This window comes from Grampus griseus, assembly GCF_964374135.1.
Source record: "Grampus griseus genome assembly, chromosome: 3".
NCBI lineage: Eukaryota > Metazoa > Chordata > Mammalia > Artiodactyla > Delphinidae > Grampus > Grampus griseus.
Genome location: NC_139019.1, coordinates 26,718,603 through 26,731,136, shown reverse-complemented (window position 1 = coordinate 26,731,136; position 12,534 = coordinate 26,718,603). Strand labels below are relative to the sequence as shown.

The window sequence follows — 12,534 nt, the reverse complement described above, 5'->3', positions numbered from 1 at the left end:
TTAGTGGATGACCCTGCCTAATTATGAGGGGAAGTAATAGCAGGCAGGCCCTTTTCGCAACAGATCTAAACCCATGTTCTCCAACAGGTTATCAATAATAAAAATGACATTTTCATATTCTCCATCTGACTCTTGCAGCCATCTTCTATTTAATTCTAAACTTACAAGGGAGAAGAGAGGTTATTCCATGGAAGCAAAACAAGATATGCCATGTACTGCAAATTGAAAATATGACAGCAGAAATTTAAAACTAAAACTCAATAGTAACTGTGGGAGTAGCCAAAGAAACATCTAAGTAAGAGGAACTTTTTTTTAAAAGACAGGTGGTAAATAGGAGAAAAGGGATGAGAAAAACAGAGTTCCAAATCAGAAAGCCTAACATACAAATAAAACAAATTGTAGAAAGAGAGAACAGAGAAAATGAGGGGATATAAGAAATAATTTAAGACATTTTCCCGGAACTAAAAGACATGAGTTTGTGAACGGAAGAGACTTACCCTTCAATACCCTAAAGGGCATACGGCAAAATATGGGCACACAAGTACAATCAAAATGAAATGTTAAAACACTGGGAGAAAAAGGGGATTCTAAAAATTTACAAAAAATAGCAAACACTAGGTCAAAAATCACAATCGAATCAAGCTTTCCAATAGCACCACTGGAATGTAAATGACAATTCTTCAAATGTTGAGGAAAAATTATTTCCAACCTGGAATTCTATAGTTATGTATAAGGGTAGGAAGAAGAAACTTCAGTCATGAAAGGTCTCAAACTTTAGCTCTCAACCATCCTTTCTCAGAAAGCTCCTGGAGGATGTGCTCCACCAAAAGAAGGCCATAAACCAAGAAATAGGAACACATAGGGATCTAGCTCAAAAGGGAGAGGTGATAGAGTTGCAGAGGATGTGGAAGAAAGAATCCAGAGTGGCAACCATGTGGTATGCTTAGAAAATAACCAAACTGGAGCAACTCAGGAGGCTTAAAATAGAGAATTGGTAGATAATTTAGTTATAAGTTCATAGGAAACTAAGCAAAAATAGACTATATTTTTAACCCCAAGGAAAACAAGTAGGGCAATAAAGAAATATCATTGTAGTAGCTTATATGGCTCAACTACATATAGCATTTAGAAGGTAATAATAATACAGACACTGAATACTGAGCTAACCAAAAAAAAACCTGACACGATCATATTGAAAGGATGACTGGAAGGAAAGCTTGAGTGTGTGGTTAACAGGCAGTAGAAGAAAACTAAATCACTATCTTCCCCTGGGATGGCAAGAAATAAGACCTAAATCTGAAAAAAATAAAAAATAATGTTATTTAGAGGTCTGAAGTCAAATACCTACAGACATAGCTACAGGAGTTGAAAATAGTTGCCTCTGGGAGGTGAGATATGGGGAGCAGGAGATAGGAAACTCTTACTCCTAGTAAGAGTTGTGTCATTTTCTGACTTTCTAAACTACATAGCTGTATAACTTTCATAAAAATAAAATCTATTATTTAAAAATATATATTTCTCTCTGGCTGTTTTTACTTTACATAAGCAATAGGTTTCATTTGCAAAATAGAGACTGCACCTTTATTTTTTTTGTTCACAAAGTTCCATCTACTCCAAAGGCTTTCAGAATTTCTACACTGCAGCCTACAATGCTTCTTTTACCCCCTGCTATGAATTAGTTATTTTACATTTATCATGGGTTCTTTGCTTAAAAACTCTGACCAAACTCTCTGTCATTTACCCCAGCCTAATTCTAAAAATAAATGACTCTTCTACTGATTAAATACTGTTATCACTACAGTTGTTATGCAGGCCAAGAATAATGACATATTAATAACTAAAAAGATAAAACTACAGTTCTTCATACAAAAATGTTGTGTGCACACACTTCTGGCTCTGCATCTTATGAGATGTATAGACAAAACAACTGCTGGCTTTTATTGCTTAAAAAAATATTTCTTTTTAAACTTCCCGTTTTAAAAATAAATTTATCGTTGAGTATAGAATATTGAGGGTAGTAGTTGACTTTTTAAAAATAATACATGCTCAGGTGTGTGTATTTTAGTGATATATGTTCGCTAAAAACATGAGAGAAAAAATGTTAATTATTGATTTTGATAGTAAATCCCTAAGAAGAATAAATAATACCCCTCAATTTTTCATTCGATAGCACACACGTAGCCAAATGAAATTTTAGTTATATTATTATTAGAGATGGTGGCATTATCAGTTTTACCCTTTAAGAGACCAAAACTTTTGGGACTTCCCTGGTGGCACAGTGGTTAAGAATCCGTCTGCCAATGAAAGGGACATGGGTTCAAACCCTGGTCTGGGAAGATCCCACATGCCGCCGAGCAGCTAAGCCCGTGCGCCACAACTACTGACCCTGCGCTCTAGAGCCTGTGTGCCACAACTACTGAAGCCCGTGTGCCTAGAGCCTGTACTCCGCAACAAGAGAAGCCACCGCAATAAGAAGCCCGTGAACCGCAACAAAGAGTAGCCCCTGCTCCTGCAATTAGAGAAAGCCTGCACGCAGCAACAAAGACCCAACACAGCCAAAAACTTGATTAATTAATTTTTAAAAAAAAGAGAGATTAAAACTTTTGTGATCTGATTTTAAAGATGAACTTAAGTCCAAAAAGATGCTAAAAGCATTATCTTCAAAAGGGGGGGGTGACTCTCTAGTTCTATGATATTTAATATGGAATTTTCAAAGACAAAAATAGAGTCAGTTCCATTTTACACTCGAGTGAGCAGAAATCAGAACCACCAAATACCAGTCTGAAGAGGCCTGATTCTCATCCCACCTCCGTTTCACAGAAGAGGAAATTCGGCCTCTGAGAAAGTAAGTGACTTAGGCAGGCCCTGCAGCAGCTGAGTGCAGCCGCCAGATCCAGAGGGTCTGCTTCTCACCCTTGACAGGGTCTCGCCTTCCGGTAAAGGAGATTATCACCATATATATAAAATAATTATAACAACTCTAATAAAACCTAGGTTTATGGAGCACTCAGGAGGCATCTGCACTGTTTCAGAGCATTCCTGTAAGATAGCTCATTTGCTCCTCCCAGCATCCCCCCACTTTACCTGAGGAGCCCGAGGTACAGAGGTTTATGGCAGCCCAAGCTCCCTCCCCAGTGAATGCCTCAGCCAGGCCAAGAGCTCTGAAAATTCAAACGCCACTAAATCCTTGTACTGGACCCCTAGTTAACCCATTAACCACTTATGGTGAAATAAAGGTGATTAGTAAAACTAAAAGACCCCCAGAGAGAGCTCTGTTATCAAGCAGCTTTCTCTCCTGAGAGTAGGGAATTTCAGGGGAGGGAGGAGGGCTTGGGGGAGAAATATTTTGTTTTATATTTCTGAACAACTGCCAAGTCACTGTTGGAAACGTATTTTAGAGTAAGAATGGTAACCTTATCACCTGTAAAACATACCGGTCAGTCAAACAAACTTTCACCACTAGATTCAAACTTGGGGGAAAAAAAAAGTAAAGAGGCTTGGGAACATCTACGAGGCTTTCGGAATTAAAAAATAATCAGCAGCAAGACTGTAGCCCAATCTCTTTGAAGCCCCCAAGCCCACTAGGGCCCTGACGCCCTCCCTACCCTCTGGCTCAGCCACACCCTTGTGAGGCTGAGGGGCCCCGGTGGCCTCGATCTGCCCTCTTCTGGGCCGACCTCGGCCACGAATCCCAGGCCACGTGCGAGGAGATCACCACTGGCACTGAGACCTTCAGGGCAGTAGCATCACGGACGCATTGGCAGACCGCGGATCTCGCCCGTAGGGGGACACACCCCCAGCCCCAGCCCAAGCTGGGAAGTCTCCAACTCCTAGCTCCAAGCCCTCGAGAGCGAGAGCTGAATAGTCAGGTTCGGGGGCTAGAGCAGCCCGAGGTGTGCAGGGGTCTGCCGTAACCTGGGGACTGGGAGTGGGAGAGCAGATGTGGCTTTCTCAGCCTGGCGTGGCGAATCCGCAGCCATTGTATACAAGCGCCCTTTTTCATAATCAGCAAAGCCGGCGCCCCGCCTGCTTGTCTGGCAGGAATTCGGCGCAGACAGCCTGGAGTTCGAACGCTCAAAACTTGGCCGTGCATCCCCACTGTCAACACTTCCCGCCTCCTCGCTCTAAAGAGTGCGTTCACTCCGAGTCCGAAGTAGTCAAACTGGGAAGGGGGATGACCGCAGCGCCATCCTCTTTGTAACCTTTACCCACTCTCACCTGTTCCTGAGGCCCCCTGCCTCCGCTTGCGCTGTCTCCCACGGCCAGCGCCCAGGTGCCCAGCCGTGCCAAGTCGTGGGCTAGCCCCGCGCCCGGCTCGGCCCCTCTCCCCTTCCGTCTCCCCGTGTCGGGTAGTGGGGAGCTTTGCTGGGGTTGCACCCCACTGACAATAGAGGCGCGTGCGTGCCGAGCGGGAGCAGGCAGTATTCCCTGAGTGATATGCACCCAAACCTGACATGGGTAAGGAGGGAGCTGTGCTATGCTGGCATCTCCGCCCGCCATCCCGCAGGTCTACTCTGCAGTACAATGAGGCAGCCGCACTGGGGGATTCCGCGATTATATATCCGTGACCAGCCGCTTCTCCTCCCATTCCCTGTAGCCATAGACACTACCCTCAACCTTGAGCTCTTTGGCCAGTTTGGTGGTTATTCAAACCCCCACAGACCCGCGGAGAAAACTTCAAGGGGGCGGGGGCGGGGGGACGTGGAAAGGAGGTTCAGCGCCCGCTTCCCCAGCGCGCGCGCTCTAGCAAAGCCTAGCTGCCGGCGCTTTAGACCGCGATGCCGAACGCGCCGGGGGCAGTGAGTGTCGCCAGAGTCCAGACACTGCGAGGCATTTTTGATGGAAACCACAGAAGCCCGTTCATAAGCGGCTGGAGGGGCCAGGGAAGGAATGAGAAGGGCGATACAATGAGCCTTTAAAAGAAAGCTGGGATCTGTGCGAGGAGCAGCCGGGAAACCCGGAGACCGGAGCGAACCGTGAGGCGGAGCGTCTGCTGTAGAGCGTACACTTCCGCACTCGGAGGGGGCGCACGTCGGCAAAGACCGGGTAACAAATTCCTTCGGCCTCGTCACGCTTTCAGACCCTGGTTGGAGAAGGGCACCCGTAGTGAGCCCCTAACCACAAGCCCGGCGCCGGAGCCAGGGAAGCGAGAAAGAAAAAACCCAGGAGCTTTGACAGCACCTGTTGGACCAGAGCACTAGCGAGTTGCGAGCTCACATGCCCCTCCCCCAGGCTCCACCACCTCCCCGGGACGCTCTGCGTACACCCGACCACAGCCATGGATGATGGTCAAAGGTCGTCGCAGCCAGACAGCGCACAGCCCGGCGAGTCCAAGCGCACGCGCCCTCCCCGGGTCCTCAGTGCCGCAGCGGGTAGTGGGGTCCCCAGAGGAGCGGACGAGCGTGTAGCGAGAGCCGCGGAGAGCGGTTGGGTTAGGGCCTGGGGCCCGAGGCGCACTTCTGCTCACCTCGCTCACTGGCCTGGATGTAGCGCACGATGTCGTCCACATCCAAGTCTTTGGTCTCATCAAAATTGTAGGCGGACGTGTGCAAGCCTTCCTCCTGGAAGACCTCATGGACCCCCTCGAGGGTGAAGTAGCAGTTCCGCTCCAGCTTGTCGTCGCTGTAGACCAGCACGGCGCGGCTCCACTGGTGGTGGCGGAACAGGGCGAGCATCATCTCGCCCATCTTGGCGTACGCGGGCGCCACGCGCGTGAGGTGAGAGTACTCCGTGTCCTTATGCCGGAAGCCGGCTGCCAGTGCCCCGGCCGACAGCATGGGTAGGTCCCAGTGCGACGCTAGCCGGGCCACCGGCGCCGCCGCGTACTCGCACACAGGCCCCAGGATGAGGTCGGGCTTGGCGCCCCGCGCCGCCGCCACGCGGTCCACCAGACTGAAGAGTGCGCGGTTGCCGCAGTCCGAGTCTTCGTAGGCCACCTGGAAGCGAGTGCCGGGTGGCAGAAGCCGCCGCCGGGTCCCGTTGCCCTCCACGCTGCGCAGCGCGTATTCGATGGCCGGCCGCACCCGAGCCAGGGAGAACAGGTACGAGTCGTCCTGGGGCAACAGCACCAGCACCTCGATCTTCTGCGGCGGCAGCGCCTCTCTTTCCCGGCGCCCGCCGCCCGGGCCCGCGCCCCCGCCGACACCGCCACCCGTGCAGCCGGCCAGCAACGCCCAACCGAGCAGGACGCACGCGGAGAAAGTGAGCACCAGCAGGGACGGCATCGTGCCGCAGGAAAGCGCCTGCCCTCGGTGCGGACTCGCCCTCTGCCCCCCACCGACCCTTCCTCTTTCCTCCCCACTCTTCTCTCCGAGGTCCCTGCGCCCCCTTGGGCGCTCTAAGAAAACAGAATACCCCCTTCACTAACTCGCCGAAAGAGAGAGGAAGAGTCCTCCTTTGCAATGCCACTCGTTTAAAAAAAAAAAGAAAAAAAGAAAAAGTTCACCGGGTGTAAACCTGTACGTCTGTAATATATTTATATATATACTTTTTATAAATATATATATTCGCCCTCCCTTTATATATACTATTTTGCTTAGAGGTGGCTTCTTATTTGGGCATTGCTAAGGTTGCTTTTGAAAGCGTATTTGTAAAAGAAGAAAAAGTTAGACTTGTCCAAGTGCTTGTAATTGACGGTGCATCTCCCTCGCGTTTGATCTCATTGATTCGCGCCGGTTCCTGGATCCATAACCCGCGTTTAAATAGCGTGGCAGCGGCGGAGCGTGTTACCACACAAGGCGCGCCGAGGCCCGGCTTGTATTTCCAGCGGGTGGGGAGGGTGGGGGGGGGGTGGCGGCTGGGCTAGGGGAGCCTCTCATTAACATTCTTACATCAGGACTCCTCCCCGCACCCCTACTCTTCCCACCCCTCCCCTGTCCCTAACTCCCCGCTCCCCGCCAGACCTGGGCCTTTTCCTTAAAGCCACAGTCGCTCACTTCTGTACCGGCGGGAGCCCCCAACGCGCTACACAGCCACCTGGGTGTAGCGGGGTCCCCGCCTCTCCCTGGCCCCGCACGCGGCAGCTCTCTTTCCAGTTCCGGGCTTTAAAAATGGAAATATGTCTGAAAGTAAAGAAACGCGCGCAGGCACGCACACACACACACACACACACACACACACACCCCACGCCGTGCAAAAAACAACAGGATTAAAGGAAGGAGGTGGCCCTGGAAATTGGTGGTTTCGTTGCAAAAAAAAACCAAACACCCTAGGTCCCGATGGCTCTCACCTCTTTCTCACTCCAGCCACATTCCCTCCTGATGCGCCCACTCGGGGCGTGCACTCGACCTTCCCGGTCCTCTGGCGCAAGGTCAGGGAACAGGGACCAAGGTCCCGGGGCAGACGGCTCGGTCGCGGACCTGGAGCGCCCAGCTAGCCCAGGCGTCCCAGCTATCCCTCCTTCCCGCGCTCCCCACCCCCGCCGGCCTCCTCCCCCAGAGCCGCGCGAGTTCGCGCCAGAGTCGCAGTGCTGCCGGGCATCCAGGGTCCCCGGCGCACTGACATCTCCGCCGGCGCGCTGCGAGCAGAAAAGTTAAACTTGTTGCTTCCAAAGGCGAGAGAACATTTCTTCTGAAGGTGGCAGAAAGAAAGCTTGAAAAGCATCTCCAAGGCGTCCTCTGGGCTTTACTTGCTAAGCCAGGTAATTAAATAAAGAGACCTTCGCCCTAAAGCTTTACCCCGAGGGTCCCCTGGGTGGAGGCGCGTCCTCCGCTCCAATCCGTGCGCTCGGAAATCCCACCGCTTCTCCTGCGGGCAGCGCGAGACCCTGTGCTCCGGTAGTGCCGAGGAAGGTCCTGCGTCCAAGACCCAGTCTTGCCACTTGTCACAGGCACAGCAGCGGTGGAGACGAGGGTGGAAACGGCCGTGGAGAAGTCCGTGGCCAGAGGAGCCTCGCCGGAGTCCGCCGTGCTGCAGGGCAGGTCCGAATGGGAGCTTGACCCTCTGAACGTGGTAACACACCGAGGTCATTTGCGGTGGGAACGTACTACATTGGACGGGTGAATTCTGACACTGAAGTCCCACAAATTAAAATAAATTGAAAATGGTCTTTCATTTGGGCGTCCGTGTCCACAAATTTCTATTAGTCTATTAGACCAACGCCCTCTTTCGGCAGAAACTTGTAGCCGACTTGTAACCCCGATGCCACCACCCCAGGCGCTGAGTTTGCTTTTTGGTCTTTGTTTTATTTTTCTTTGTTTAACTCCGAGGCCTCAAAGAGCAGTCGCTCTCATTTGTGACGATAAAAAGGCAAATTGGGGTTTCCGGAGATGTGGCAATTTCAGGCATCAGCGCTCGTCACCTTTAACAGAACCCTCCTTATCGCTCTTTCTGGCACCGTAAATGTAATTATGAGTAACGTCTCATCCTCCGGGGCATTTAGAGTTCAGATTATGCACTGTGATCCCTGAATCTTCAAGTAGGACCTTATTACTCCTGCGAAAACTTTCATTTATTTTATTACAGCTGCTAACCAGTAGCAAACGAGGCATCTGTGTACAATTTAATTCCACACAAAGGGTAGTCCTCACATACTGGAAATTGAGATGTAGAGCTTCACAGCGATAAAATCCCCCCTGAACTCTAGGAAGGGGGGACGGAGGGAGGGAGGAAGGGAAAGAGGGAGGGAAGAAGGGAAAGAGGGAGGGAGGGAGGGAAGAGGGAGAGAGAGAAACAAGCTAAATCCCGAATTCCAAGGGTCTTAATGGATTTCGAAACTGGTTGCCAGGAGACGTGAAGGACCCAAGGTTTACTATTACTGCTCGCTATGCCCCGTGTCTGGGGAACACTGGCCAACGGCGATATGATTCCGCACACTGTGTAACGTGGGCTTAGTCGGAAAGGCTGGGGTTTCAGTGGCACCGGGTGTGAACGCCTCTCCCCTAACAGGCGCTGCCCGTTCGCGCCAAGGGTCACGGGCAGGGTAGTCAGTGCATTTATGTTCGAGCGAGTATCGCAGCCTCTCAGTGGCCTTTGGATCAGAGCTCTCAACTTCCAGTTTGTCATTCAAGAGCACTGACAAACCGTGTAAGGGAGAGCCCCCAAACTAGGCAGCAGTACCAGAAAAGCCAATGTTACCTCTCTTGCTAATGCTCAAAGCACCCCTTACATTTTTCCATTGAACAGAAATTTTTCCATTGAGCAGGATTTTTTTATTGAGGTATAGTTGACATATGACATTATGTTAGTCTCGGATACAACACAATGATATGATATTTGTATATATTGTGAAATGATCACCACCGCAAGTCTAGTTGACATTTATCACCATAGAATTACAAAAACTTTTTTTCTTGTGATGAGAACTTACAGATCTGCTCTTAGCCACTTTCAGATATGCAATACTGCGTTATTAGCTATAGTCACCATGCTGTACGTTACATCCCCATGACGTCATTTTATAGAATTTAGGATTTTTGAAGAAAGTTTTTCAAATGAAAATAGCCACAAGATTATATGAAGACCTGCCAAGTAATATATGTATATGGATTTAACATTACCAGTTTTATTCACTTTCCATCAAATTAGATTTTCCCAGGCAACTGAAAGTGTGCATATCATGAAGTTCTCCAATCTTAGGGCAGGAAAAATTTTAGAAGTCACCTAGCCTGAGACCCTTCACTCTCTATGTGGAGAATCTAGGCCAAAGAATATAAATACCTCTTCATCCCCAGAGAATATTTTTACATGGGATTGGATTAGAAATAAATACTTATTATACCATGTAAAAGAGTGTTGGGCACAAAGTTAAATTTCATTAAGGAGTAACATGCTTTATATCAAACTTTGATTTTATACGAAGCTGTTTTGAAAATATGCAGCATAGTAACACAATTACTAATAGATTATAGTATAACTTTTGCAGCGTCATAATCACAGAGATGAATCAAATCAAGAAGGTAGGAAAAAAGAAAAAATAGAAATAACTCATCCCTTGGACTCAATTTTTCAATATTGTTCCCTTCAATTCTGTAAAACTTGAAATGGGGGGAAAAAGAAGCACTTTTTTTAACATTCAAAAGATTGCTAACCTTTTCACCGAGTGCATTCTTTCTGACTACAATTACTGAATGAAAACAAAAGGAAGTTACAGGGAAATGCTGCAAAATAAAATAAAATTAGCCAAATAAAAAGCAATGTTAGCCCTAAATGTGATATTACAGAAAACATCAATAATAGACTTTTTATAGGATTTAGAACTCTCATCGATATCCACAAATCATATTTTTTAACTTTGTTACTAAAATCAAGTGGCAAGTTTTCTATAAAGTATTCAGCTGTTTGCTTTCCATCTGTGAAATGAAATCATGTCTCTATGGCATTCCTTTTCCACCAGGGAAGACAACATTCTATAGGGAACCTCAACCGGTGATTCTTTGAAATGTGTTAGAAATGCTGTATCAGAAGGAAGTTTTCTCTACCAACTGTCACAGTCTGTGTGATCTCCCTCAGAATTCGCACAGCAATCTCTAAAGTGCCTTTCAAAGAGTATCTCCTCTCCCTTGTTAAGCCAGCCCTGAAGTCATATTGAAGAATAACCCTATGAAGCCTGTAGCCCACAAAGAAAGTGTCCTCTGGGGACAGAATTGTTGAAAACACACTTCCCCCTAGAGGCAGAAAAGATGAAAGAATATTACACATAATTCAAGAACATTTCTGTAATTCCATAAGTGTTGAGATTTTGTTTTTAACATATAGTTGATCTTTTAGAGGGAACCATCCATTCAAGACATGGGAGGAAAATCAATAAAGGGCAAAAAATTAAATTGAAACCTTGCCTCTAGGTTTTAGCTTTCCTTAGCAGGGACTCTGTTAATTGATCTCTTTTCTTCTTTTATACAAATCTACAATTTTTTGCCAGCACTGTAAGTAAAAGCAATTACATATTTTTTCTATTTAAACTTATGATTTACTTTCATCAGAAAATGCAGTTAAATGTGGCCTCGAGGGATTCTTTTGAAGATGCCGCTCTACCAGATTTATCTCCTTATGATCAGATCTGTTTCTGTATTACTGTCCTCCTAGGTTTCCGTCAACCGCAATCTCTCTTCATTTCTTTGGAGATGTCCTGAGATAAAATGACATTAGAAACACTTCCGAAAAATGTAGAACTCATCTGTGATTTAACCTGAGTTGCTGGCATGAGGTTTTCTAGGATTTGCAAGCTACATCAAGCATTCTCACCGTTGATTTATAGACAAGTCATTTAATATAAATCATGAGATTCACAAAAACAAGTGTATGTGCCTCAACTTTATCCATAACACTTCTGACTCCATTTAATTGGTTTATTTAGTTGTACATGGCATTACTCCAAAAAGGACTTAAGAAGGTATGTAAAAATATAAAATGGAATTTTAGAGAATTTTTCTCAGGGCAAAATGCACAGCCATTGCATCCTACTCTCCTACTTTTTTTCTTAAGGTTTTACTAACAGTTGCAAGCCTCGGCAATGGTCCCCTCTCCCATCTGAGTTCCCACAGCATCCCTCGGGGTCGTGATCACACTCAATTTTATTTCCATTTACAAGGAAGCAGTCTGGATAGGGATCAAGTCCTCAGAGCGGTGTCCTGCGGGAACAGCATGCATCTGGAAGCCTCACAACATGTCCCGAGATTATCTCCTCACTTATTTGTCCTTCAGTTTCCTCGTTTCCCTCAGTTTTCTCCTTCTAACATGGAGATAACGGTCTTGCCCTGGTGCTGTAGAAGTAAGAGTCAGAAAAAAAAATATTGATAGACTCACAGTGCTTCGTATACAGTAGGAAATTAATAAATGGCAGCTCTTGCTATTACATTCCCTTCAATGCCTGGTGAAGAGTACTATACCAAGTAAGTGTTCGATCAATGTTCCATAAATTCATTATGGAATGAGTGAATGAATGAATTTAAAACCCAAAACCAAGATGGTTTATGCATACCTTGTTTGGAAGTATCTATTGCCTGATCACAACAGTGGCTTTTTTGGAGGAAACTTTTTGGCAATCACTCTGATATTGGCCCTGGATTCCCAGACTCAGATATTTCCTGATAAGCTTGAGGCAGGAGCTTGTTCAGTGTTCTTTCCTCTGCATAGTGGGGCAAAGAGAACAAGAGCTCATGCGCATAGCTACCCTTCACAGCTTTAAGGCTCCTCCAGAAACTCAGGCTAAAGGGAGCAAGGGGAAATGGGGCAAATTAGAGAGCAGTTTTAAAAATGGAAGAAATAGAAGTGGCTGGTGCCTGCAAGGGGCCGGACCTTCAAGATAAAGGGGAGCAAATGCTGTATGGAAGCACGAAGAGGATTGTACTGGAAGGAATGTATTTAATTTATAGATCATGGATATTACCATAAGTAATGAGAAAAGAGTAGAATGTCCTAATGTATTAAAACCCAGGCTGTAAAATTGTCAGACCCAGGGCTGAATGCTCTTGTCCAATTCAAAAAACCTTTTTAAACATCTACAGTGTGTCAAGGACAATGGTGTTCTCTAGCTTAAACCTATTGCATCAGACATTCACTTGTTTTATTTGGGGATATGATTTGACCCAAGTTATA

At 46.9% G+C, this 12,534-nt stretch overlaps 1 protein-coding gene and 1 long non-coding RNA gene across 4 annotated transcripts in view; one reads left to right on the top strand and one right to left on the bottom strand.

Annotated features, from left to right (window-relative positions):
* NPR3 (natriuretic peptide receptor 3) overlaps positions 1-7,350 on the bottom strand; it is a 65,339-nt gene extending 57,989 nt beyond the window's left edge. For 2 of the 3 annotated variants that reach the window (XM_082650674.1, XM_082650675.1), the window contains exon 1: positions 5,468-6,739. In XM_082650674.1, coding sequence (XP_082506800.1) covers positions 5,468-6,224 — 757 coding nt within the window. In that variant the 5' untranslated portion in view covers positions 6,225-6,739. Of the gene's footprint in view, positions 1-5,467; positions 6,740-7,228 lie in introns of those variants that run through there. The other variant, XM_082650676.1, reaches the window with a different exon arrangement.
* Positions 7,351-7,383: 33 nt separating this feature from the next.
* LOC309820132 lies at positions 7,384-7,942 on the top strand. Its single transcript, XR_014296488.1, has 2 exons — positions 7,384-7,639; positions 7,829-7,942. It is a non-coding gene; the product is annotated as an uncharacterized lncRNA (long non-coding RNA).
* Positions 7,943-12,534: the final 4,592 nt, after the last annotated feature.